The sequence below is a fragment of the Rhinolophus hipposideros genome (genome assembly GCF_964194185.1).
Source record: "Rhinolophus hipposideros genome assembly, chromosome: 5".
In the NCBI taxonomy this organism is placed as follows: Eukaryota; Metazoa; Chordata; class Mammalia; order Chiroptera; family Rhinolophidae; genus Rhinolophus; species Rhinolophus hipposideros.
The window spans coordinates 41,338,961-41,366,177 of NC_138051.1; the positions used below are offsets into that span (position 1 = coordinate 41,338,961).

General features: G+C 43.9%; 1 protein-coding gene across 1 annotated transcript; it reads left to right on the forward strand.

Moving 5' to 3' along the window:
* Window positions 1–1,724: 1,724 nt before the first annotated feature.
* On the forward strand, window positions 1,725–6,963 carry LOC308497872 (normal mucosa of esophagus-specific gene 1 protein; the record flags this gene model as incomplete). The annotated part of the gene is made up of 6 exons (XM_081048963.1): window positions 1,725–1,774; window positions 2,991–3,319; window positions 3,436–3,497; window positions 3,669–3,754; window positions 4,684–4,744; window positions 5,797–6,963. 6 exons carry the CDS (start codon window positions 1,725–1,727, stop codon window positions 5,863–5,865), a joined length of 657 nt encoding a protein of 218 aa, XP_080905089.1. The 3' UTR covers window positions 5,866–6,963.
* Window positions 6,964–27,217: the final 20,254 nt, after the last annotated feature.

Sequence of the window (27,217 nt, forward strand, 5' to 3'; positions counted from 1 at the left end):
CTGGTTAATAACATAAATTTCAAGTGTACAACTTTATAATACAATATCTGTATACTCTATTGTGTGCTCACCACCTGAAGCCTAGTCTCCTTCCGTCACCATATATTTGACCCTCTACCCTCTTCATCCTCCCCCACCCCTCTTCCCCTCTAGTAACCACCAATTTGTTGCTTTGACTCAGTTTTAAAGTGATTTGAGGATGGTTCTGGGTAACTTCCAAAAACTGTTCATAATTGGTGAAAAATTAAAACTTCAGCTTCTAAGCACCTAGGAAGTATGAATAGCTTTCCCAATGCATTGAGCTCAAATTTCTTTTTGAGCCACAGAACGATAGAGTATTACATCCCCAGACCTGACAAAACTTAGCAAATCCAGTATTTGCTAAATGTGGCAGCCACTGTATGGGCAGAAAGAATTTCAACGAAAAATACTTAATAAAATTTTTTTCTTGTAAAGCCCTGAGCTGGGCTGATTAAAATCTAAGTAAATTCCTGGAGTGGGAACCAAAGAGTCATGGTTCTATGTCCCTGCAACCCTAGGCTGTAGCAGCTAGAGAACATTCTATAAGTTTCTGACAACTGGGGTGGGGAGAGGAAGCTCCCCTAAGGAATTAATGGCTTTGGAGCAGCCACAGAGGGTGAAGTGTCCTTGGGGGGCTGCCAGGTTTGAAAGGTGGAAGCTGTGCCTGCTAGTTATGCTCGAAAAGACCAGACTACATACTGACCTTGCATCTACACAAGTTCAATGAATCTGGGATTAACTTAGAGGGGAAAGTGGCTTTCTGAGTCTTAAGTCTCATTGCTACAATAGAAATAAGCAGACCTTAAAGGTTATATGGGCACATTATAACTATGCATGTACAATATGTGAATTTTTGAAATGTTCTCTGAACATTTTCAAACAAAAATAGAATACCTAACATCTCGGTTGAATAATATTTCACTAAATTTGCTTCATTTTTTTTAAACTTTTTTTTTTTTTTATTGGGAAAGGGGAACAGGACTTTATTGGGGAACAGTGTGTACTTCCAGGACTTTTTTCCAAGTCAAGTTGTTGTCCTTTCAGTCTTAGTTGTGGAGGGCGCAGCTCAGCTCCAGGTCCAGTTGCCGTTGCTAGTTGCAGGGGCCACAGCCCACCATCACTTGCGGGAGTCGAACCGGCAACCTTGTGGTTGAGAGGACACGCTCCAATCAACTGAGCCATCCGGGAGCTCAGTGGCAGCTCAGCTCAAGGTGCCGTGTTCAATCTTAGTTGCAGGGGTTGCTGCCCACCATCCCTTTCGGGACTCGAGGGGCTGACTGGTGACCTTGTGGCTGAGAGCCCACTGGCCCATGTGGGAATTGAACCAGCAGCCTTCGGAGTTAGGAGCATGGAGCTCTAACCGCCTGAGCCACCGGGCGGCCATCATTTGTTTTTTAACTAAAGTATTTTAAAGTAAATCCTAGACTTAGGGGCAAGGTGTCTGCGACTTGGGAGCTGGAAGAAGATGTGAGGAGCCGAAGGCAAAGTAGACATGTTTTATTTACAGGCTTTCTGGGACACAACCAGGGGTTTCTCACTGCTGCATACAGCTGGACATTCTCAGGTTACAACCGGCAACCAGCAGCAGTCTCATAACTCATCAGCTCACAGCAGCAGCAGCCCCTCATAAAATGGCCCGTCGGAGACAAAAGCGGCTCACAGCCAAGGTGTTGACATGAGTATTTACAGTAGACACTTTCAAGATGGATGGCGCCTGCGCAGCATTCCATCTTATTGGAACAACTGGCCACTGGTCAGGGTCACCAGCTGACCCGGGGAGGAAAGCCTGACTGGCTCTATTTTCCCTACAGAAGTATCTGATGTTAATCCAACCAATTGGCAAAATTCTCCAGTTAAAGCTCTGGAGTTACACAGTAAGAACCCTTGTCAGAATAAGTGGGTGAGAAGCTACATTTATGATCTGTCTTATATAAAAGAAATTTTTGCAAATAATAATTACTATTTCATTGAATGCGTATTATAAGTAAGGCAGAATGCCGTGTGCTTTAATACATTCTAAGCTTATTTTTCAACTCCCTCCTGAGTTAGGTTTGTCCTCAGTTTACAGCTATATAAGACTCATAAGGTTAAGTAGTTTCCTGGAAGTCAGTCAGCTAATAAAGTATGGCAGGCATGGGCTCTGAATCAGGTCCGTCTGAATGCAAAGCCCATGTCTAGCACTAAGATGGAGTTGAAACAGAGCTGCGTCTGGCCCTTTCCAGAAAAACTTAAGATGTTCCCATTTTTAACGTTAACTCATAGCTTGAATTTCAGTTTTAAAATAATTGTGTTTAAAAACTTTTAAAATAACTGAGCTTATTTGCTTGGTTTAATTACAATAGCTAAGAGCAGGATGCCGCAAGAGCAGTGGTGATGAGTACCAGCCAGATCTGGGTTCTGCTGACAACTCTGCCGCTTACTGGCTACGTGACTTGAACATCTCTGAGCCTAAATAACACACTCACCTTGCAAAAATGTTGAGAAGCTTCTGGCACAGTGTCTGGCACACAGCCCCCGGTTCCATGGAATTGTTTACTTGGTTTTTTTCCTTGGTTTTTCAGCCACTGGCATCCTCTGTGTAAGGCGAGGCTGCTACTTTAGGGGAGAGATAAAGGGGACCTCAAGACAAAGTCAGCCGATCAGGTCTCAGAGATGGACCTTATTCTGGAAACTTTTCCAGCTGATTCTTTTTTATTATTCTTCCTGTCCCTCTGACTTTTTCAATGGAGTTATTCCGAAAGGAACTTTACGACTTAATTTTAATTATCTCCATATGTGCACCTCACATTTTGGAGCTTTTAATGTGATTGGATTAATTATAATTTGCCTCCCTGCACCTGGGAGCCCCCCGGGGGAATCCCTGGCTCTGCAGCTCTTTTTCCGCAGCTCTTTTAGAGGTGTTGGTTTTCACCCAGGCTTTGGCTTCCAGAGCTCCCCTTGTTCTTAGTTCTTAGTTCTACCCCTTGCAGGCGCCAGCCGTTGCTGAAGAAGCACCCACAGCACCAACGCCCAACACCTGCTCGCGCCGGGCAGCAGGTGAGAACCGCCGCGAACCGCAGAGGGCCCCGGCGCCCTTCTCCGGCTGCGCATCGGCACGAGCGGCGTCCTGCAGGGGGCGCCCGGGAGTCGGGCGCCGAGAAGGGAAGGCGAGTCAGGTCCCGCACGCCCCACCGCGGCCGCGTGACCAGACGCCCCGGCCCGGCCCTCTCGGGCAGTTGTGGTCCCTATATAAGGAGTGAAGTCGGGGCCCGTTGGGCTTTGGGCGTTAGCATCGTCCGCGCGCGCTGCCCCGCCCCAGGTGAGTCGCCCTCGGGCGAAGGCGCTGCTGAGCCGGCCAGCACGGTGGCTCGCCAGGAGGGGTCCTAGTGATTGAAGCTGAAGCCTTGATCAATATCTTGGACTTTTTAATTCTAGATTTGGCATTCTACACGGAGGTCATCATGAACTTCTTCCAAATGCTGAGGAAAAAGAAGGAAGTAAGTTTTTAAAGCTATTGACAATCTTGACTAAATATATTAATTTTTAAAGATGAGCAGGTGGTACAGATTTTGAGGACAGCATCAAGTGATACATAGCTTATTCTGTTGTATTTCAAATGTTTTGCCTTGAAACATCGTAATATTGACCCTCAACCTGTTCTCTGTTAGCTTATTCCTTTGGTGGTGATCATGACGGTGGCAGCGAGTGGAGCTTCGTCTTTTGCTGTATATTCCCTTAAAAAAACTGATGTGATGTAAGTAGGCATAATTTATAAAAAAACATTTTTAGCAGTGTTAGGATGACCTTAAGTTTGTAAAAATGCATGATATCAGTTTCCTAGTTTTAACCCCAGGATGAGAATGTCAACTCGTGACCTTGGAGTCAGGGCTAGAAAGCATCCTGATATCAGAAGACTATTACATTATGATAGTGATAAAATTAGTTTGTTCCTTGTATCTAAATTTACTTTCATCCATTAGCACCCCTCTTCTTCTCCTGCAGCAAAGTAAAATTTGATTTTTTAAACTTAAGTTTTGAAATGTGAAGTTCTTAAATAGTCATTTGGAATATACCTCATGAAATAAGTCATCGCTTTAATGAAATTTTAAAATTTCAATTTATTAAAAAGATCTTTCCTGATATGGTAGAATTTATAGATTCAGTTGTCTGGAATGAACCTAATCTCAGCTCTGGATATAAAAAGTAAAATACCATGTATCCTGGAATATGAGGAAGAGAGAAACTTGAACCCGAGCTTGCCCCCGAAAGGGCTGGAAAGGGCAGTAATTCTAGGCTCTGGCAGAGGGGCCTAGCGCCCTGCAGTTTATCACCTATAGAGTTCAAGCTCAACCCTTCTGCTGGTCTCAGAAATCAGGGCAAGAACATCTTGCTCTTAGCCTGGCACTTCCACCCCCATTGCTATTCAGCTTATGAGAACATTCTCTAATCTAGCCCAATAAAGGAAATATCAATACAGACCTCTTACAGAGGAATTGGTCCCTAATGTTTGGGTTGTATCATGAAGCTACTTTAAGGAATCTTTCATCGGTTTCAGTTAACTAACAGATGCATGCCTTAGCAAGCAGTGTGGGTCTGTCCCTAGCATGTTTATAGACCCAATATCAGAGTTGGTTTGAAAATTCACTTACTGTACCATTTAATCAGTTTTCTTTTATTTTTTAGCATTGATCGAAAAAGAAATCCAGAACCTTGGGAAAGTGTGGATCCTAATGTACCTCAAAAGGTATTGCTGAATTAAAAAGTGATTTACATTTAGCCCAAGCCTGAGCATCATTGTCAGCAAAATAGATTTAATACCTTTCACTTTTAAGGTGCCATTTGGTGTAGTCTTAAGGAGAGTGCTATAGAGTTGTAGAGATCTAGCAAGGGCTCCATTATTCACAGGTGATTTTAGACAATTTGGCATCTCTGAGGCTCTCAGAATCTATAAAATGGGCACAATAATAGGGCTCTACCTCAGGGTTAAGAGGATTAAAGAAGGTAAATTATTATACATAGAATCCTTGATTTTAGCACAGTGCCTGGCTTATAGTAAACACTCAAATATTAACTTTTATCAATGTAATACATTATCTCATTTTGTCCATTATTTTTCTAAAGTTAATATTAATATAAGGTCTATTGTGATAAATTACAGTAGTTCCTGAAGACAGGAGTGGCATTCTCTTTAAGCAAAAGGAGCTAATATTCATTTAATCTTTTAAGACTATTGCAAAGGTTGGTTTTTTACATTTTAAATATTTTGGAAGTAAGAAACATTTGGTCTGGAATGAATACTACTTAAGTCTGTCAGGAAAGCTTTTTTTAAAAAACAAAACTTTCAAATAACACAGTTTGACCTAGTGAGGACATTTAGGATCTTTTAAAACTACTTACATCTAGGTCCTGGGGTAATAGAAAACTTGGGAAGATAAATGAGGGTCTCTGAATGTGAGTTCTTTGGAAGTCAAGGACTGTCCACAGCTCTGTCCATTTCCCCTTATTGTATAACTTAGATTATTTGTACCTTCATTGAGTAATTACAATGAGGAAATTTTGTTAAGCACCTACTATATGACACACCCTGTGCTAGGAGCATTATAGATCTACTCACAGGGAACAGATTCGGTTTTTGAACTTATAGTTCACATAAAACCAAGGGAACGTTAAAAACCTAGATCCTTTTGAGTGAAAGTGGGCCAAATGTCTCTGATCTTGTAACACTCAGGAACTCGAGGGTGTGAGGATAAAGGAAAGATCCTAACAAAGCATTTTTATTTTCTTTTTTTATCTAAGCTTGTAACAGTCAACCAAGAATGGAAGCCAATTGAAGAATTGCAGAAGGTCCGAAGGGCAACCAAATGACCAGTCCTCACCTCTTTCTTCCCAAGAGTGCTCTATGAATCTAGTGGAAACAATTCTGCACAAACTAGATTATGGATACCAGTGTGCAGAAATACTTCTGCTACATTTTTAGGGCTTGCCTATATTTTCGGACTCTGGATAAGGAATTATGAAGTTAGTACAGCAATAACCGCATAGTCCAAAAATGAATTTGTTGTAATTTGAATTTTCCATATTGAAATTTTTATGTTTATATGCTTGAATATTTTCCTTAAAGTGCATAGAGATTTATAAATTAGATTATCTATAATAAAATACCATTTGTGCAAGATTTCTTAAAGATTAGATACATATTTAAATGGAGGAGAAAGTCTTTTTATGGAAGAAAAACACATTTTAAAGCACAGAGCTTCATATTTTAATTAATACTTAGTGCAAATTTCTGTGTAAACTTTTCTGCCAAGTGTATTCTTTCACCAGAAATTTATTGAGTACCTGTCGTTAGGTAGGCACTGTACGGGTACAGGTGAGATAAAACAAAACCAAATTTTGAAGGGGGATGAATAAAAGATGGTAAGTACAAAGAGGGCAATGAAGAAGAGATGGGGTACTAGACTGGCTGATTTTGGTGGTGAACAGGCATGTGGGGCGCGCTGAGATTGGCTCTACAGATGCCAGGGCTAACAGTGGTGCTCCTGTGAGGGGGGTAGAGAGCACCCTACAGAATCTGGGGTCCCTCTTCACTCTGGCCAGTGGTGACTTGGAGATTGAAGGTGAAATCAAACGTGACATGCCCCTGCGTTTCCCTTTAATTGTTCTAGAAAATTGCTTTTCCTTAACTTGTTTTAAAAAATTGAGATATAATACACATACCATAGTATTCATCCATTTAAAGCACACAGTTCAGTGGTTTTTAGTGTATTCACCAAGTTTTACAACCATCTCCACCATCTGTAATAATTGCAGAACACTTTCATCACCCTGAAAAGAACCCTGTACCCATTAGCAGCCATTCCTCTTTCCTGACCCCTCTGCACCCAGCCTCAGACAAACACCAATAAACTTTGTCTTCATGGATTTGCCTATTCTGGACATTTCATAAAAATGGAATTATGTATTATGTGGTCTTTGTGTCTGGCTCCTTTAACTTAGCATAATATTTTCAAGATTCATTCATGTCGTGCCATGTATGAGTATTTAATTCCTTTTTATGACTAATATTCCATGCTATGGGTACACCACATTTTGTTTGTCCGTCAGTTAATGGACATTTGATGGTTACACCTTTTGGCTGTTAGGAATAATGCTGCTGTGAACAGCCATGTACAAGTTTTTGTGTAGCCATATATTTTCAGTTCTTTTGGGTACACACCTAGGTTCATTAATTCTTTTAAATAAAGGTGATACATGCTTTTTTCTTCATTTCCATCTGAAAATAATAGAAACTGAAGAGAAGGTCTAAATTCTTATCACCTTCACCACAATAAAAATTAACGAGCTCTTACTAGAGACTTGGCAATTCTGGAAGGATTGAAGCAAGAGTACTTCCACCAACCTTTGTTGCTTTATTATCACCTCGAGTTTTCCCAGATGAAAATCTCCAATCGTGGATCTCAAGGAATAACACATACCATTTATGAAGCACAATTTTATTTGCTTAAACTTCTGAAGTGCAATATGATACCATTTAGGCAAATAAAAATGAAGAGTTGTGATGGTTGGCCAGCCAGGAGAGCAAATTTGTTGTGTTTGTGAGGGATGAGTGTGTTAAAACACAAACCTGATTGAATTGCAGTGGGTTTAAGGGGTGAATATGGCAATGAAGGTACCATGCAGCAGGTTTGGGAGGGAGGCAGGCCAAGAGCAATACTGACGCTTAAACTCTAAAAGATTTATTAATTTTGGTTTTGGTTGTGTTTTTAGCATTTTCCCCCCAAATGTTTTATTTTGAAAAAATTTAAATATGCAAAGAAGTTGAAAGATTAGTACAAAGAAAACTCAGTTTTTATCAATTAGCGTTATGCCACATTGGCTGTATCTCTCTGTATACTATGTTCTTTTAAAATGAACTCTTTGAAAATAAGTTAGAGACATAAAGATTTTCATGCCTAAGAGAAAGGCCATTCTAACCGACTGTAATGCCATTATCATCTTTAAGAAGATAAACATTTCAATAATATCACCTAACATACAGTCAATTTCCATTTTCTCTAATTGTAGTGTCCTTCAAAACTGTATTTTTAAATCCAGAATCCAATCCGAGGTTCACTTGTTGCATTTGGTTTAGTTGTTGTACTGACAAATATGTGGTCATGAAAATGCAAAGAAGTTTCTGTTGAACGGCTCTCTCTACCAAGTTTGATCTGGATAAGACTCTCTTGGATGTGGAGTTTGAACTTTTCACATCTGAGATAGAATAATAACAATTTCATGTAATTTAAATATTTAAATTAGTTATTGAGCAGTCCCTGTGGGTAGGCATTGTGCACACCCCAGGACCTGGCACAGGAACAGGAGACACACCGACAAACAGATCAGAGCCACACAGAACAAGACAATAAAGCAAGGAGAGAAATGAGCACATGGTACGTAGGACTACTCATTCTATTTTCTTGAAAAACAATAATTAGAAGTCAGCAAGGCAACTGAAGTAGAGGCATGTATTTACCAAGGCCTAGAGGGCTAAAGTAGCATATCTCCTGCAAACTCAAAGGAGTCTAATATTGGAATTTAATATTGGAGTGTAAAGTGGTGTAAGTAGAATGTGTAGGGCCTTTTATGCTATCATCCTGCAGGCGTGAAGGAACCAAAAGGGGTTTTAAGTTTCGGAAGGAGATAACACAGTTTACATAATGGAGTGTTGGCTGTAGCAACTAGAGGTGGGGGATGCACTTTGCAAGGGACTTTGGAGGCCACAGGCCAGGGGCTGCCAATGGTCCAGGCCACAAGTGGTGAGGGATGTAACTAAAGTAGTGATGGAATAGAAAAAAAGAGGATGCATTTGAGAGAGATTGATGAGAAGACCTCAAGGCTTATTGGATGTAGTTAGGGGGTGTCCAGAATGACTCCCAGATTTTTCACCTGGGTAGCTGGGTGAGTGGTGGTGCCAAAACAGAGAATATGGGGGTGGGGGGGGAATGGAATGTTCAAGGAAGGGTGTGGATAAGGAAGAAAATGAGTTAGACTCTGGAATTGTTGCGTTGGAGAGCTATCTAGGTTGATTACTTCTGAAGAACTGCAGAGGTGTGAGCTGGAGATACTTCAAGGGGTGGTAAACCCAGAGCGGAGGTGAGATTGCCTACAGAGGGCAGTCCATCTAAGTGAGGACTGAACAGAGAGGAGTGTCATCGTGAAGGACGTGGGCAGAGGAAGAGGATCTGGTCCCTGAGGGAGACTGAGAAATGGTTGGGGATGGAGAACCAGAGACACATCCTGGAGCCCAGACAGGAAGAGGTGCTCTTCCCTGCCAACAGATTGTTTTGGTTTGCAGTTAAACCAAAGCCCGGAGTTCTTTCAAATCTGTGTCCTTGAATCTTAAGCAAACATCTGTAATTCTCACCTAAATAAAATGTCAAATAAGCTTTCCTAATAAAACAGTTAAAATCACATTCCATATCACTAAAAACTGGAGTGAGGTCTAATTAATTACTCATTCATCATCATTTTCTATTTTCTATGGGAAATTCTATCACATTTTAGTTGAGACTTTGTGGTAGAGGATGAAATTACAGGCTCTGAAATCAGACCGCTCTTGCTTTGTGCTCTCACTACCTATGTTTCTTTCGGCAAGCCTCAGGTTCCTCATCTATAAAATTGGGTTAGTTTGTACCTGCTTAGGTAAGTTGTGAAGACTGTGAGATAATAGTTGTAAAGGACATAACACGGTGCTGAACTAGTTGTTCAGTAAGTGTTTCCTTCTCTCTTTTAGAAATTGATTATCACTATAAAGTAGAAAGTGCTTCATGTGTTTAAATTGTCTTCTTCCATGAATGGGAACATTGCCTGTTTGAAACTCACACATACTTCCTCCTGGTGATGGGCCCACTTTTGGTTCACAGCACCCCAATTGAGAGCAGGAGCACACCCATAGATATGCGTCTTACCTTCACTCTCACCTACGTAGATACCTAGATAAAGATAAGAACCCTGCGTATATGCCTACATAGATGACCTCACATCCGGAAAAGACAAAATAAAAATAATTATCTGATATATAATGCAAAAATATATCCTTGGAAACGTTCATATTTTAATAATCACTATATTCATACAAGCACAGTACATATACTTTCACATTCAAAAGTGATGATATGTGGTTTGAATAAGGAAGGAGAGTGTAGTTGAATGCATGTACCCAAAGTTGCAATTGGAATGGAATTAGTTTTCTGGAGATTTTCCTTCATAAAATCTTTTCCCCATGCTTAGAAAGTTGCCTCAGGTAATTATATAATTTCTCTCTAGAAAGTGAGGGTTTTTTTGTTTGTGTGAGTAGTGGTTTACTATATCATTTGTGTGTGAACTACTTAGCTTTAAAATGTAAGTTAGAATAAAATTAAGGAAAACCCCCAATTTTATAACTCTTGCTCATTTACCTGGTATGACTTATAATGCATATATAATAAAATACAACTTATTTGAAGAAGGGGCATACGGTTTAAAAAATTAAGTTCTACTTTTTTGTGTTTACATCAAGTACTACATGTGGATTTTTCCTTAGTTGTGTATAATCATGAAGTTCGTACTATTCCTTGCGTTTGCTAAGGCTATGTTGCCTCAGGCAAGTTCACCTGACATTATTTTAGAATGTCTTTGCTTATCTGAATTCTCCCTATTAACATAAATGAGAAATGGATTCACATCACACGGCAAATGTGACCTATTACTTGCTTGTTATTTTAGAGACAAATCCACTCGAGTCAACCACTGAACATTTCTCAAATTTTAATTGTTTCAGAATTTTTTGAAGTGGCACCATTTACTTTTTAAATTATTTTCAATTGGGGTAAGTTTAGTTATAATAAAATGAACAGGTCTTAATTGTTTAGTTAGGACAGTTTTGATAATTACTATGTGAACCCATGAAACCATCATGTAAAATAAACATTTCTATCAACTCAGAAAGTTCTCTCGTGGCACCATTTACTTTTTAAAAGTTAAAAAACCACTGAATTGTACACTTAAAAGGGGTGAAATGTATTTTGTGAACTACATCACAAAAAGGAAAGCAGAGAAAAAGAATCTGTTCCACCTTTATTTGCTTTGAAGAAATAACAGAGACTGGCATAATTTTTTTCCACCATATGAAGTAACCCTCTACCCTATATATTACACTTGATTTGCTTTTTTCCCAAAACTAGGTAACTTGGAAGTGGCTGAGGATTGTAAGAAGCACAATAACAAAGCCAGTGGGGCCAGGGCTGGTAGTTCATTCTGTCCCTGTGGTGACAAATATGCTTGTCGCAGAGAGAGCCGGCAGCGGATTCTGGACACTGGGTTTACCTAGTGCCTAAGGGGTGCGAATATTACCACCCACAGAGGAAGGGCCAGGCAGTGTACAGAGTTCCCATAGCAACAAGACTATTCCGGCAGTAAATCATCTCCAGGGCAAGGCTGTAACCAAGTGAGGCAGGAGAGGCTTCAGGTGACTTTTCAGCAACTCCTCCACTGGTGTATGTCAGGGCTGCCCAGAGAGCAGGCAACCCTCCATGTCACCAAACCGAACCTTCCCAAACCGCACTAGGAATCTGGCTGACTCTTGCAGTAGAGCAGTGGTTCTCAGACATTAGCTGTGTGTCAGAATCTCCTGGAAGGTATGTTCAAATGTGGGTCACTGGACCCCAAACCCCAACTTCTGCTTTGGTGGCTCGGGCATGGGACCCCAGTATTTGGGTTTCTGAGGAGTTCCCAGGTGAGGCTAACGCTGCTGCTCTGGGGACCATACTTTGAGAGCTGGAGCGCTGAAGCTCTGTGCTCCTCGTCACAGTTGGTCGTTACTGGGGGTTCTCACCTAGTCAGTAATACGCGAGACCAGTCCTGAGCCATGAGGAGAACTCTTGCTGTCTAGAGTGCAGGGTCAGGCCCTGGGGAAGATGCAAGGGGTAACGCCCTGGCTGCCGGTTCAGTCACGCTGACCACAGACCCCTGACCTGAGGAGTGGTGGGTTCACCTGGTGTGGGTCGATGCATACACATTTGTAAGCACCTTCATTTCCCTGTAGAGATGACACTACTCGCCACCCACATCAGGACAGATGGCAGCAGTTCTGCCAGTAACAATCAAGTCTTAACATTAATTCAGCTTCACAGTTGACACAGTGGGCCGGGAGCAAGCGGACAGGGCAGCGCCTGACTCCAGGCTTTGCCAGTCGAGAGCTGGGGGGACCTTGGCAAGTTTCATAACTTCTCAGAACCTCGCTTTGCAAAGGGGGATTCATCCTACCTGTGAGGTAGGTTAATATTTAGAAATGTTTTCGCTGAGATACTTCATTTCTACATTATTTCCTCATTGCTCTTCTTCCTTCTAGCTTTAAGCCGGGAGCATTCCTCGCCTCTAGGTGAACTGGCAGCATGAGAGGGTGATGCAAATTCTGGGACCACACCCCAGACCTATTGAATCTTAGTCTCTGGGGGGCAGGCCCAGGATTCTGGGTGTGTTTGTTTTACACATAACCTCTTCAGGTTATTATACATGGCTAAAGGTTGAGAAGCTCTGGTCTAGAACAAAGAAGTCTGAATATAGAGGCTTCAGATCCCCAGCTGACATCATAGCCTGAAAGCCAGTACGCATATGTGTGCAGTACGTGGGGAGAGAAAGGGCTTTTCTTTGGAGGACAAAGCTTGGGAAACTGAGCATAGAGTTTATGTTCTAAGCCTTGAAATTGGGAACAACTTGGGATGCCGTAGTAGCCATCTCTGCATCCTAAAGAAGAAACAGTTCTGCAGGAAGCAGAGAGGCTGAGAAGGGGATGGAATTAGATCTTAGAGGGTGTGCCGTGTTTTCAGGCCCCTTCTCAAATACCCCACAGAAGGTTTTACTACTGGTAGTCTGGCCAGACTCTCTCAGGAGCTTGAAGTGATAGACAAGAGTTACAGTCAGGGGCAGACACCTGAGGAGAAAAGTCAGGGCAGACAGGCAGTCATAAGGCCACTTGCACCCCAAGTTACTGAGGGAGTAAAGATGTAAAGAAGTCAGGTAGGGAAGAGAAAGGGAGACAATCCAAGTCCAGGGCCAGAAGGATTATTATTATGAGCTAAGAGCCCTGAAAAGGGTGAGGGCAGCTGAGAGGCAAAACATCACGGGGAACAGTCATCACCACTTCCCGCTTGTTGACAGTTTGGTCTGCGTGCCTCATCGGGCTGGTCTGAGTCCCTCCTCCAGGCCTGCCCTTGACCTCGTCCTGCACTGACCCTGGGGAAGCTTCCATTTGGGGTCATCCCCTGTGGACCTCTGGCTGTGGAGGAGCTGGCACTAAAGGGGGTGTCCCCTCAGGGTCCCAATGGCCAGGGAAGGAAGCGGCCAGAGAGGTGCCTGGGCTGGCTGGCCCTGCGGTGTTGGGCAATCTGGGTGTGTCCCTGAGGTTCCTGGAGAGCCAGCTCATTCCCTCCCTTCCTCCCTGAAAACCATCTCAGAAGTCCAGGGTGAGGTCAGTTTCAGTTTAAGTGGCTTTGCATAAAAAAACAAAAACTCTTCTTTCCTCTTGACTGGAAAACTTACACCTAAAAGTTTGTTGAGCTTGGTGTTGAGGACTGCATTATTAGGAGATGGGAGTTTCCCTCCTGCTCTGAGGGACCTGAAATCACTCAAGCAGCCAAGGTGCCCTGGGCTCCTTGCTAGATAAACTCTGGGACATGGTCCATAATGGACAGGTGGGTGGGTGGAGCGATGTGCAAACTTCCTTCCAGAAGCCTTCCCTGACCCTGGGGCAGGCCCTCTTGCCAGTACTTCCGTCGTCCTTTGGCCTCTCCTTTTAGTAACCTTAGCACGGTGTCATTTATGTGCATTCAGGAAATTAGTTTCTTCTCCCACAAAACTGGAGCTCCATGAGGAGCTATTTTCGCTCACCATTGGATCACTAGTAGCCGGCATGTGCCTGGTGTATAGTAGGCAGACATCATATATATTTGTTGAATAAATGAATACTTAAAAACCTCGAAATTAGGTATGCCAGCAATCAATCATGGCTAAGTCTTTGCAAAAGGATTTGTCACTGGGTTTAATCATTTACGGAGCATCTGCCGTGTGCCATGTACTATGCTATGTAATATGGGGAAGGGGCTCATACTAAGGTAAAGAAAACAGGGTCTCTGTCCTTAAAAATAAACGTAGGCTGGAGGTGAGACCCACCCTCCGCTATGGCCACTCTGGTGTCTTACGCCACCGTTGTTCTCCCTGTAAAGGAAGCCGTTTCCCACATGCTCATGGTGTGGTGAAGCCGTAGGACACGTCCTAGCCCCAAGAAGAACAGACATGGCCCTCCTACATGATGGCCTCACATGGTGCGATGGTTTGTGAATCTAAACTGAGAACTCGAGAGGCAGGAAGTTTGGGCCCTGGGAGAGATCTCGGAGATGGCCAAACACGTCAGTTCACCCTGGTTGCCAAGACACAAACCCAGCTCTGCTGAATGAGGGGCTGTGATGGGGAGAAGCCCCAAGCTCTGTGCATTGGAAAAGCTGGGGAGGGATGGCACCTGCCTCAAGCACGGTGGTGAGGGTTCAATGAAATGATACAACACCTCTGAGAAACAGGAGGCTCAGGGCACCCCGCTGATGGGGGAAGTGTGCTGTGTACCCTACACACGGACTCCACGCCGCCAACTTCCATCCCACTGGGCCCCCGGCGCTCTCCACTCCTGAGAGGGTTCTGGGGTAAGGGAGGTCATTGTTTGCTTTCCACACTTGTCTCTGAGTCACTGCCTGGGCCTAAGAAGGGGGAAAACCATCCTTGCTGGCTGCAGACGCACAGTCTGGCTCCGCAGGCTCTGGGGAGCCTCGCTGTCCCTCAGAACCTACAAGTGCATGGGGTCAGTGGCTGCCAAGGGCAGCAGCCAGATGGTGGAGCCAGGAGCTTTCTCCCTGCTCTGCTGTCTCTGCCCCACAGGCCCTGCCTACTGCGATCTGTGGGGGGTGTGGTGCTTTTCGTGTCAGGTCTGCTGCCCACAAGGCACCCACCCAGGGCCTCACATCAGCTGTCTTCACTGTGCAGAGAGCTTGGCTCCTTCACCCTGAAAGCTGGGTGGCATCCTGGGGAAACCACGCCCCTTTGCCTGGAAACCATGTTGGTTTTTCCCCATGTGGAATTTCCCCAGTTAGGTGTCTTTGGCAACTGCAAGGCCACAGGAGGGTCACAGCTGGTGAGACACAGACAGAATGCGATGGAGGAAGCGCCAGCCCTGCCAATGTCTGTAGCCCCCATGGGACAGGAAAACATCGAGTCTTTACATACAACCAGGGAGCGACGTGGCTGCAGGTGGGTCTCACCTTTCACACTTGACACTAGACTCCCACATTTAGAACAGGGGTTCTCAGCCCTTGCTGCACATTAGAAACGCTGGTACTCAGGCTGCACCCCAGACTAACTGCATTAGAACCTGGGGTGGGACCAGGGTGGGCATCAGTGATTTTTAAGCTCTTCAGGTGTTTGCAGTGTGCAGACAATGATGAGGGCGACTAATTAAGAAAATACAACACTTACACAGACATACTTTATATTACAGGTTCAGTTCCAGACCACTGCAATAAAGTGAGTATTGCAATAAAGGGAGCCATAATCTTATTGCTGGTGGGGGTCTTGCCTTCAATTTGTAGAAAATGCAACATCTGTGAAGCTCAATAAAATGAGCTATGCTTGTAGGCTCTTTCTGTTTGGGCATGTGGGACCTGGGGGCAGCCTGGGTTCGAACCCTGCCTCCATTACTTGCTAGTAGTCGTGCCATTAAAAGTGTTTCCATTTCCAAAAGCATCAATCTCCTCATCTGTAAAGTAAGAATAATAATGAAAGTGCCTACCTTGTAGGGCCAGTGTGGGATTAAACGTGATAATCTGTTTATAACAGTGGTGGTCCGTGAGTGCTGGCTATTCCCTCATAACTCGTACTCTGTGCTGCCTCGTCTCTGCCTCCAAAATGCCAACTCCTGTGTCTGCTTTAGCTTCAAGTTCCCACTGCTTTGTCTGCACCATGCGTTGCGCATGGTGGCACTCAATAAATATTTGTTGAATAAATGAGTTGGAAGGAGAGCCTTGCGTAATGTTAAGACTTGCTCCTAATTTAGCTCTGGAAGAAATCCAAAGCCCATACATTGATTTTGGTTCATTTATTCCTTTTTTTGAGTGTCTGCAATGTGCTGGGCTCTAAGACACAGTTGCTGTCATTAAGGAGTTGAGGGTCTAGGGGGAACACAGATTCATGAGCTTGCGTTTTCTTGATTATGCTATAAAGTTGGCACAGAAGCACTGTGGGCACACAAAGGAGGAAGAAGAGAGGAGAGAGGGAGGAGGAAAATATCTGCACAGGATGGAAAATGACCTGTGAGCTGGGTCTTAACAGTGAGGAGCTTGTCATACGGAGAAGCAGGGAAGGGCATTTGAGGCAGAGGGAACAGCACCTACAAAGGCCAAGAGGCCCTGAGGATGTGGTACAATCTGAGGACGGTATGACTAGCAGGAAAGAACATGGGGTCCAGAGTGGTGGGAGACAAGGCTGGGCAGGTTGGTTGTGGCCTGAATGGGAGAGGCTTAGGGCCTGGGCTAAGAGATTGTGACCTTGTCCTGTCAGCCAGTGGAATCCCGTCGTGTTTGTGAACCAGGAAAGTAAACAGAGTGCACCTGTGCTTGATTTCCTTCTTTAAGGCCATTCTGGCAATAACTCCTTAACTGGGTGAGTCCTTTGCTGTCCTCCTACTGGTACCTGCCAGGGAGAAGACTGTCAGATTGCCTCCACTTCTGGGGGAGATGAACAAGAGTGGGTACAGAGGAGGGTATAGGTGGGGGTGGCGATGATTCCTGAGCGTTGCAGTTCTTGGAGGCATACTTTCCCGTTAAACCAGCTGGAAAAGTTGAGGCAGCCTAAGAAAAACAGGTGGACAGCAGAGCTTAGCCCAAAGGCTCCCAGCTGGCTGAGAGTCAGGAGACCTGCCTTTTCACTTTGTTTTAAAGCATGATTGGTACCTTGGACACTTAATTCCCTCTCAGGTCCCCAGTTTCATTGGCTGTGAAATGAAAGGGGTGAACCAGGTGATCTTCCCACTCCTTGATTCAAAGGAAGCAAGAAGCTCGGGGCCTCAGTGTGGGCTTTTGTGGATAAACTGCTGAGGGTGAGGTCTCCCAGGCAGAACAAAGCCTCTTCTAGACAGGACAGGAGGCTTTTCAGAGTACGTGGGTGATAAGGCCATGTCCGTACCTGACTTTTGCTCCTAGACCTGGCCACAGCCCCAGGACTAGGCAGCCACTCCTTACCCAGGTGAGATTTGTGGACCACAGGAGGTTGGGGAGTGGAGTTCCCTCAAGACCCAGCAGAAAGTAGCCCAGACGCCTTGGTAAAGCTGCCGGAAGACGCAACTAATGTCTGGCTGCTCCAGACCCTTTGGGGTGCTCCTCCTTCCCCAGCCACCCTTCTCTCCCCCAGCAATGTGTCGCCCAGAGGAGCCAAGTCCAGAGGCAGGTACTGGGCTCCAAGGGGTAGGGTGGTGGGTGGGAGTGGGAGGTCAGCTGGGGCTTCTGGGCCAAAGCCCAGAGAAAAGATAGCAGGCACCTCACCTTGGCAGCCACACCATGTGGGCCCCAGTGCCCTGGAGACTGCCCCCCCACTCCACACACACCGTGAACTCTACATGAATAATTTTGTAATTTAAAAAAGGATCACACGTGGATTAAGAGGACCTAGCGGTCATTCACACAGCGAACACGTCCTGAGGGTTTACAGTGCTAAGTCCTGTGCAAGGATAAAGGGCCTGTACTCGGAGCTCCCACAAGGGTGAGCACAAGATCTCATGGCATCACCTGGGAGGTTCAGGGGACACTGCCAGGAGAAGAGAAGCCCAAGCTGAGACCTGGAGGGCAGCTCAGGGGCGGGAACAGTCTAGGCAGGGTCAGAAGGCGGTGCTGCGAGGAGTTGTTGCGGTCGAAGCAGGGATTGACAAGGAGATGTCCTTTCTCCTGCACTCATCACAATTATAGTCAATTATTTGCATAAGTATCATTTAATATCCGTATCCCCAGCTAGACCACAAGCGCCAGGAAAGGGGACGGTGTGCATTATGTTCTCTGTAGGATTCCAGTACCCAGCACGATGCCTAGCACATAGTAAGTGTTCAGCTAAATGGGTGTGCAAGTAAGTGAGAAATAATTCTTGTGTTAATGTGAGTTCGATCAGAAAAGGCTGTGAAGCCATGCTAATGAGTTTAGGTGTTATCCTAAGGACAATAGGGAGCCCCTGAAGGTTTTAAGTAAGGGAATGACTGAGTCAGTTTTGAGCTCTGGGAATCCCTTTTTGGCTTTGGTGTGGAGAATGCCTGGAGACAGAATCCAGGTGGCAGAGGATGGTGACCTAACCTCAAGCTGTGGCTGTGGAGATGAGCGCACTGCACAGATTTGAGGGAGATGTGCTCCTGGGGTCCAGGGAGTGACTAGACATAAGGAGCAAGGGGAGACTGAGGCACAAGGAGGGTGCCCAGGCTCCTAGTTTGGCAGGTTTACCACCTAGGTCTTGTAGGACCGTATGCACATCACATGGGTCACTGTCTTACCTCGACGCACTGTCCCGATTCATTGTCTCTCTCTGACTCTCCCCTAAGTAGGTGTGAGCCCTGAGGGTCCTAGTCACCTTTGCCTACCTGGTGCCCAGCACATAGCAGCTGCTCAGTAAGTGTTTAGGGGGTGAAATTCTGGTTGGAAATTTTATATGCAACTTTCAGGGTGGGTAATGTTATTAATAAATGCAGTGTCATTGACATCTTTCAAAACATGGGTTACATGAAAGAAAAAGTCAATTGAGTTTGGGAAGCGATGGTCAGAGGCCTGGGCGGTAGGTGGAGTGGAGGAGGAGGAGGGACATACGGAGGAGTTGGAGGGGACTCCTCTGAGCTGTGAGAGTCTCTGGCCAAAGGAGGCCTTCTAGGTTTGCTAACCAGTGCTTGACGCTGCCTCTCTCTGAGATGGGAGCCTGTAGGGAGCAGCAGGTTTGGAGGACTAGGTGACGAGTTTGGGAACCTGTAGGACATCCAGTTGGAGATAGAAATTAGTGTGTGAACAGCAGTAGAAGGTTCTGGAAACTTTTAGGTGTGAGTGAGAAGATGTAAGGAGAGCTGTGGCAGGCTGTGGAGAGGAGGGCTGGAATGCACAAGAGAAAAGAACTTGTAAGGAGGAGGCAGAGGAGTGAGCCAGGGAGGCCCGAGAATCCTCAAGACTGTGAGGCATGTGACTTCCTCTCTGTTCCCTTCTCATTATTGTCCCTGTTATTGTAGCTGGGGAGAAGCACAGCCCTGCAGAGCCTGCTTTGAGAGCCAGCTTCACAGGGTTCAACTTCTTTTGGCATATGCTTGGCTCACCTCCCTTTAGTGGTCTCAAGAATGCAATATCTTGTGGTTTCCCTCTGTCTTCACAAGACTGGCCTCTTGGTCTGCTACACTGGCCCCTCAACTCAGTCACTTAACATTTCATTTCCGCTCTTCACTGTTGTTGCCCTCCACACCCCGAGGTTTCTCCCGTGAATTCCTCAGGAAAACCCTGCCGTCCTGGCTGTGCCCTGGGGGAGTCGAGGGTGCTTGCCAGTTTCCTCCCACTTCCTCCCTGCTTCCCCTGGCCTCTCCTTCCTTTCGTCTGGCTGCGGAGAAAGGTCCAGAGCTGGCAGCAGCTGGTGGGAAACCCAGGGCTGGCCGTCCTCCCAGCCATTGCACATCCAGGTTCTGCGCCGGCACGGCAGACGTACAACAGGCACTTCGGGCGAAAAGCCATGATGGTAGCATTTATTTCTGGTGTAAATATCCCCACCGTGACCAATTTCAAGCGACCAACAGTGAGTCACTGAGCACAGAATTGGGAAGAGGTGCAGTAGCACCCTCCCATGTAACATTTCCATCACACAGACACAGTAGGCATAGATCGCCGCAAGAGCATAATTACAAAGTGTAGTGAAATAACTGGGAAGTGACGAGTTTGGGTGTTTATTACTTTTCAAAAATATAACACTGTCTTGTAAGGTTTAACAATTTAAAATGTAAAATAATGGCTGTTGCCCAACTCATTTGCAAAATTCTTGAAAATGTAACACTTAGCTCTTCCAAGCAGTATGAGCTGGCTCCAGCAAACCACTGAATGCTCCTGGGCCAGGAGAACAGGGGGAGACTCCAAACCCCGGAACGTAAGGGACAGTGCTTACGCTGATGCGCACTCTTGCCTGGCATCCTCTTCCTGCCCAGGCCATGGGCACTCAGTATGGATGACAGGTGATGAGCAGCAGGCTTCAGTGTCCGCATTTATAGTCAGACCCAGGAGAAGCAGAGCCTGGCCCCGTGCACGCCTCCCATCTGGCACATTTGCACTTTCCTGTGCCTGCGCAGGCCCCAGGCTCTGGACACCTACCCTGGCAGCCCCCAGAGCCAAGAAGTGTTCGTGGTGCAATGTCCTTTTGAAGGTGTGAAATCTGGTGAGGGTTGGAACTTCCACATTGCTCAGAAAGTGGGCTTGCCTACTTATCCCCAATGAAGGAACCAAAAGAGAACACAGCCTCTTTCTGAATCTTTATTTCCATGCACTACAAGGAAGGTAGTGCTGGGTCTGAGCAGATGGGAGACAGAAGAAAGCTTCAGGGGTGCAACTGAACCTAGGGTCATTCAGTGAGCATAAAAAGCATAAGTGAGTTCATTCAATACATTCTCAATGTGCCAGTCTTTATGCTAAGTCCCAGGGACATCAGAGATGGTGACTCACGGGGTTGAAAACCTGTTACGGAACTCAGGTTGGGCTGCTTGCTGCTTGCGAGCCAATGATGGAAACACAAGGGTTGGGGGAAAGAAGAGTAGGTTTATCCAAAATGCCGGCATTCTGGGAAGATGGCAGACTACTGTCTCGAAGGCCGCCTTCTGTCTGCCTAGAACGGTCAAGGAGTTTTATAGGTACACAAGAAGAAGCAGAACAAAGGAAAGGGGGAGTTAGTCATGTGACTCCTCTGGGAGAACGTCTCCTGGGGTCTTGTTGGTTCCGCGATAGTTATCTTGAACCAGGTCTTAGGGGTGATTCATATGTCATCTGATGGAAAATTGCAGTCCAGAACCGTAGCCTGGTTGCTGGTGTTGGGATGGCTGAGGACTGACTCAGTTTCTTTCTTTCTGGCAATTGACCAGATTAACGAGGTATGCACGTAGCCTCGAGAAAACACAGTGTTTGAATCAGGTAGGAGGGAAAGGAGAAAGAATAAAAAGAATCTAAATTGTTACATCTAGAAAAGCACACGGTCACACTTACAAACCTTGGTTGGCTACCCCAGTGTCACACGGGGTGGCAGGTGGGGTCTCTGCTCCTGCTCCCCACACAAGAATGCAGGATGTGGTGAGGCCAAAAAGGAACACCCACGGAGCCATAGATAGGGGAGTCAGACCACTATATTCTTGCTGGCCGCCGGGTTGGAGACACAGGAAGCAGGAATCACACTCCACAACCTGCCGTCCTCTTCTCTCTGCCAACCAACCTCACTTGCTAGCTGCAAGCCTCTCTTGCTAGCTCAGCCACCATATTCTTGCTAGCCCCCACTTTTCTGCTAGCATAGCCACGGCAGTTATATTAGTGGCCAATGGCTCACTGGTTACAGCTGATGGCCAACTAGCCACAACTGATGGCCATTTACTACCCGAGCCAGCACCTTTGCATGTGGAAACTGCACTCCTGGCGCTGTCCCCACACCCAGGAAATAAGGAACGCTGCTGGCTGATGTTCTTGCCAATGTCCATTGTGAAGGCTAGAGAAAAAGAGTCGCCTTCTCCCAAATCCCAAATATGCCTCAAGCCCTTGTTTGCGTCTTTCCCTCCACTAAAGGTGCCTTCCCTTGCTCATAATCACAGCCAATCACAAGCCAACCCCATGGCACCAGGCCCCTCCCTGTTCCCTCTCTCCAGCTGCTGCCTCTAGTACCTGTAGATCTCCCTTTGTGTGTGGGGTTCAATGTGTTCTGATTCCTAAACTCAGGGAGGCTAGGACCTTGTTACTCATTCATTCATTCATTCATTCATTCACTCATTCAGTAGAGAAAGGTCTGGGGAGGAGGAAGAAGGATGGAAGGTCTGTTTAAGACTAAGTGGGGGGCTAGTTCAGGGACTCATCTACCCTGAGCAGAAGCAGAAGGAGAGGCTGAAGGAGGCAGGCTGCTGGTCACCTACCAGACTTCAGGTTTCAAACCTTTATCTACAAACACCATTTCCATCCCAGCAAGTGGGGCTGGCTTCCCGCTGTTTCTGAGGCTCCCCAAGTCAGTTTTAAGCAATCACAAGATATGATTAATGAAAACAAAATCGAAAAAAGGAATAAAAGAAAGGAAGTGGCGAAATACTTACAACCTCCATAACTAACCCCCTGTTCTGCTGTCCTTGCAGACCCTGGGCAAGTAGATACCTGCCTTTTGTAAATAGTGAAACAGTGTCCACGTGCCTGGTAGTTACTCTCTTTTTATCGGCTAAAAGGTGACTCTCAGAGGGAAATTCCATGGATTCCGCTTGGTGTCCTGCCTCGCGGCAGCCTCGCTCAACTGTGGTAAAGACTTTTTTATTTCTTCATTCTGAGCAAAAAAAAAAGTAAAAAAAAAAAAGAGGCTATTTCCACTACTAAACCCAGTTCTAGTTGTATTCCATCTAGATGTGTAATGGTTTAAAGTTTGATTTCACACTTTTTAACATTGCTCATTTGCAAAATATTCAGCGAGATTTAGCTGAAATTCAGGCACAACCCGTGGAAAGGCACAGGAGCAAGGCTAGGGGGCCATCTACTGGTCACTTCTAGTATGACAAAATTGAACGCATTGAGCCTCCTGTTTTTACAGGTGAAAATGAGTTGATTTTAAAGTTAGAGATGGACAAAGTGTGTGAGACAACACGTGTAACTAACAAAGGGTTTGTGTCAGAATCCACAAACTCTTACAAGTTAATATTAAAAAACAATAGAAAAGTGAGCAAGGAGGCTTAAAGGGGCACTTTGTAATAGAGCATATACAATGGGCAATGCATTTATGAAAGATGGTCAGCTTTTTAATTCTTTGAGACTCGCAGGAGGAAAAGAGGTGGAACAAGGTCTAGATATAGTGGAAGCTTAAATAGAAACTGGAAAAAAAAATCTCCCAGGTAATTCAGATTTTACCCAATAGGGGGAGTTCTTTCACTTCACTTTAATTTGCTTAAGGGAAATGCAAGGTTAAACCACAATGCGGTACCGCCACATACCCTCCAGAATGATTAAAATTAAATGACTGACAATGCCAAGTTGACAAAAATGTGGGGCATACTGCTGGTGAGAGTACAAATTGATACAACTTTGAAAAATTGTTCTGCATTATCTGCAGGCAGAGATTGGGACTGAACACGAGAAGGCCTTCTGGGCTTTGTGATGTTGTGTTTCTTGACATGGGGGGTTATATGTTTATGATAATTTATCTTCAATTTGAGCACTTAAAAATACACTTAACGCCAGTTATAAATTTAAAAAATAAAGTTAAAGCTGGAATGGTAGAGTGTGATTCTTTACCAGGAGAATATAGGCAAGAGTATGGAAAGAAGATAGACACTTGAGAAAGGAGAAAATCAAGTGCAGGTTGCAAAACACTTCTGTGTGTTTCAGATTCTTACCCCTAGGGAATCTGCATGTCTCTCTTCGCCCTGAGAATTCTTGCCCTATGCAAACATTTTGTTTGGACTTTTTTCCCCTCTTGAATTATCTCCTTGGGAAGTAATAAAGAGCTAAAATATGTTCAGTGGCTTTTAGAAGAGCACTGGTGACCTCTGAGGAGATAGTTCGGTCAAGTGGAGGCAGTGAAATCCAAAGTACCATCCTGGGTGGTACTAGAAAGTACCACCTTTCTAGTTCAAAGAACTAGAACAAAATTAAGAAACGGTAAACTTTTGGCTACTTTTTTTTTGCCAAGCACACATGTAATTATATAAAGTTGAGTGCTCCTAAACTATTATACTTCCATTACTTTTTGTATATCTATTATCTAAAACTTGGTTGTGATTTTAACTACATGAGTCTACACTGGATCCCGTTGGTATTACATGTTTACTAATTATAACTATATTTAAGAGTTGTCTGTGACCTTCTATTCCTGTATTACAACTCTACCTATATGACTTTGGGCAAGTCACTTCTCCTGGTCTCATTTTCTTTATTTGCAAAATGAAGATTATAATGTTCTTTAAAGAACCATCATGAAGATTAAATAATACATGTAAAGCGCACAGCACAGTGTCTGAAATGCAGTAAGGGCTCAATAAATGTTAGCAATTATTTTCTCCGTAAACCAAAAATTGACTGTAGTTTGGTGTGGCTGATACATGGGATGTAGGATAGTGGTGGTACATGGAACTGTGGGTGGAGAAGCAAGCAGTCACCAGATCAGAAGGATTTTCTCTGTCATTACCAAGAGGATGGACTTTATCTGTAGGCCGTAGTGTCTCAGGCCTTCCCTAATGGGAGTGTGAGCTATCACACAAAGGGTAAGGGTGTGGCCCAAGATGCACTCCAAAAACAATGTTTCCTTTCCGGTGTAACTTTAAAAATACACAGGAATTTTGTATTTTATTCCATAACATGTTCAATGGAAGGGAGGTAGCCTTCAAAGATCAATTCTTGGTTGAATGACCATAAAATCGATGCCATTTGGAAATAGTCTCAATACACTTCAGAAAAAAACATTTCCAACCAATTGAACCATTTTTTTGGTTGTTTTTCTTCAGCTTCAGGTGTATATTACAGTGATCAGGCATCTACATCTTCCCTGAGGTGGTCTCCCTAATGGGACACGTCCATCGGATACCCTACAAAATCTTTACAACATTGATTACGGTCCCCAAATTAATTTTCAAAACCCCGTGGCCATCTTGTGGTTACCAACTGTTTTCTAATCCCCTCATCTTCCCCCTTATCCCCCCCCCCCGCCCATCTAACAACCAACCCTCAGTTTTTCCTCTTTGTCTCCAAAACTGTTTCTGATTATTTCATTCACTTATTCCTTCTTTAGATTCCGCATATAAGTGAGATCATGTGGTACTTGTCTTTCTCTGTCTGACTTATTTCACTTAATATAATGTTCTCTAGGTCCATCCATGTTGTTGCAAATGATAAGATTTCTTTCTTCTTTATGGCTGCGTAATACTCCATTGTATAAATGTACCACAGTTTCTTAATCCAGTCATCTACCGATGGGCATTTCTGTTGTTTCCATGTCTTGGCTATTGTGTATAGTGCTGCAATAAACATAGGAATGCATAAAGATTTTTGAATTGGAGTTTTGGATTTCTCCGGATAGATACCTAGGAGTGAAATTACTGGATCATAGGGTAGTTCCATTTTCAGATTTTTGAGATACCTCCATACTGTTTTCCATAGTGGCTGCACCAATCTGCAATCCCACCAGCAGTGCACAAGGGTTCCCTTTTCTCCACATCCGCACCAGCACTTGTTGTTGGTTGATTTATTGATGATAGCCATTTTGATTGGGGTGAGGTGGTATCTCGTTGTGTTGAACCAACTTCTCAATATCAAGATATCTTAAAGATGAGAATGCTTCTAAACCCAAATATATAGCAAACACTTTACATTTTATTAATACTTTGTATTAAGGGTTTAAAAAATATCCTGGCCTTTGGGAAATATTCTTACATAAAAAAGCAGAGGATGGAAAACGCTTGTGTTCCGATAATTTTGAAACTCAAGTCAAGCTATAACTGATTAAAGCTTGTTCTAGGATTTGTCTTGTAGCTTTCACAGGTGAATATGATAGGTTAATGAATAGAAGCCTATCTCTTTACTCCAGGAAACTCTTCTCTTTACTCCACTTCTTCATGGCTAGACTAAGGTCAAATATTCATTGTAATCACTGTTCAGAGGCAAATATCCCTGTAACCATTTACCTGTTAGCAGATTTCCTTGGGAAAGGAAGTGGGGCAAAGATGATAGAGTGTGGGGTCAGATCTTTAATTCTAGAAAAGTCAAGGGAACAGAGATGTGTCTTTATTGCTTTTATTAGGTCTCTAAAAATTTTCTACTTAAAAAAAAAAATCCTACCTACCAAGAAATAGTTCAGTATATTTTGGAGGAAAACCAACCCCCGCATATTTTTTTTCAGTGTCAGCATTTTGTTAAAGTGAACAAAAATGTTAAAAACAAAACCTCAAAAACCAATATGCAGAAACTGACAAGTGAAACACAAAGGAATTTGAAAGTCAAATCAGAAAAGTCCAGGACAAGAGACATGAAAGCTATTGGTAACTCACAAACTATAGTATTTGTGTTTATTAGGTAATACCCATAGGCCAAACTTTGCAGTTTATGTTCTGTAAAAGTCCCATGAATGCCTTAAACCAGAATCCTACTTGACGATGAGATCTTTGGTGATACTCACGAAGGCTGGATTTTAAAACCTAATCTTAAACACATGATCAATGTACAGATGATATTTAGTCATAAGGCTTCATATTGCTATTTATATTTAGTCTATTTTATAGCAATTATAGTCTATTTTATAGCAATTATAACAGATCATGGTTGGAAATGAATTATAACCCAAAATATTATTCTACTAGTACATTAAATAAAGCTGAAAGTTTACCATAAACAAGAGCTTGTAAGGCTGTCACCCCAAATTAGATATTAGCATCTGACATAAACAAAAAAAAATGACACATCAAAATAGAAATATAACTAGGTAGATAATCAAATAATATGCAACATCTCTTTATTAGTATAACATCTAAAACTGTATTTTATTAGTATTTTCAAAAATCGTAGAGTCTTTTCCTAGGTAACTGGAAAACTTTAAAGAACATATTATTTTAAAAGCCTGATAACCATTTTCATCTAATTTAGCAGATAAATTGTTATTTTTCATTTGTGAGCTCCTAGTTGGCACAAATTACATAAGGTATTCAACATATATACATTTTCATTTCATTTATTTTTGTCATTTACTTCAGTGAAAAATTTAAAAGTCAGGTGAATAAGCTTTATGTTGAAAAATAGTTAAAATGATTCTGGTGATCATGGTGGTCTGGGCAGAAATCTGCTTTGCTAGTGAATGTTAGATAGAATATATGGTACATAGATAATATCTGAAACCCTGCTACTCTTTTCCTATATTTCTGCCCCAACTCCAAGGGGAAAAGGTCAAGGGAATAAAACAA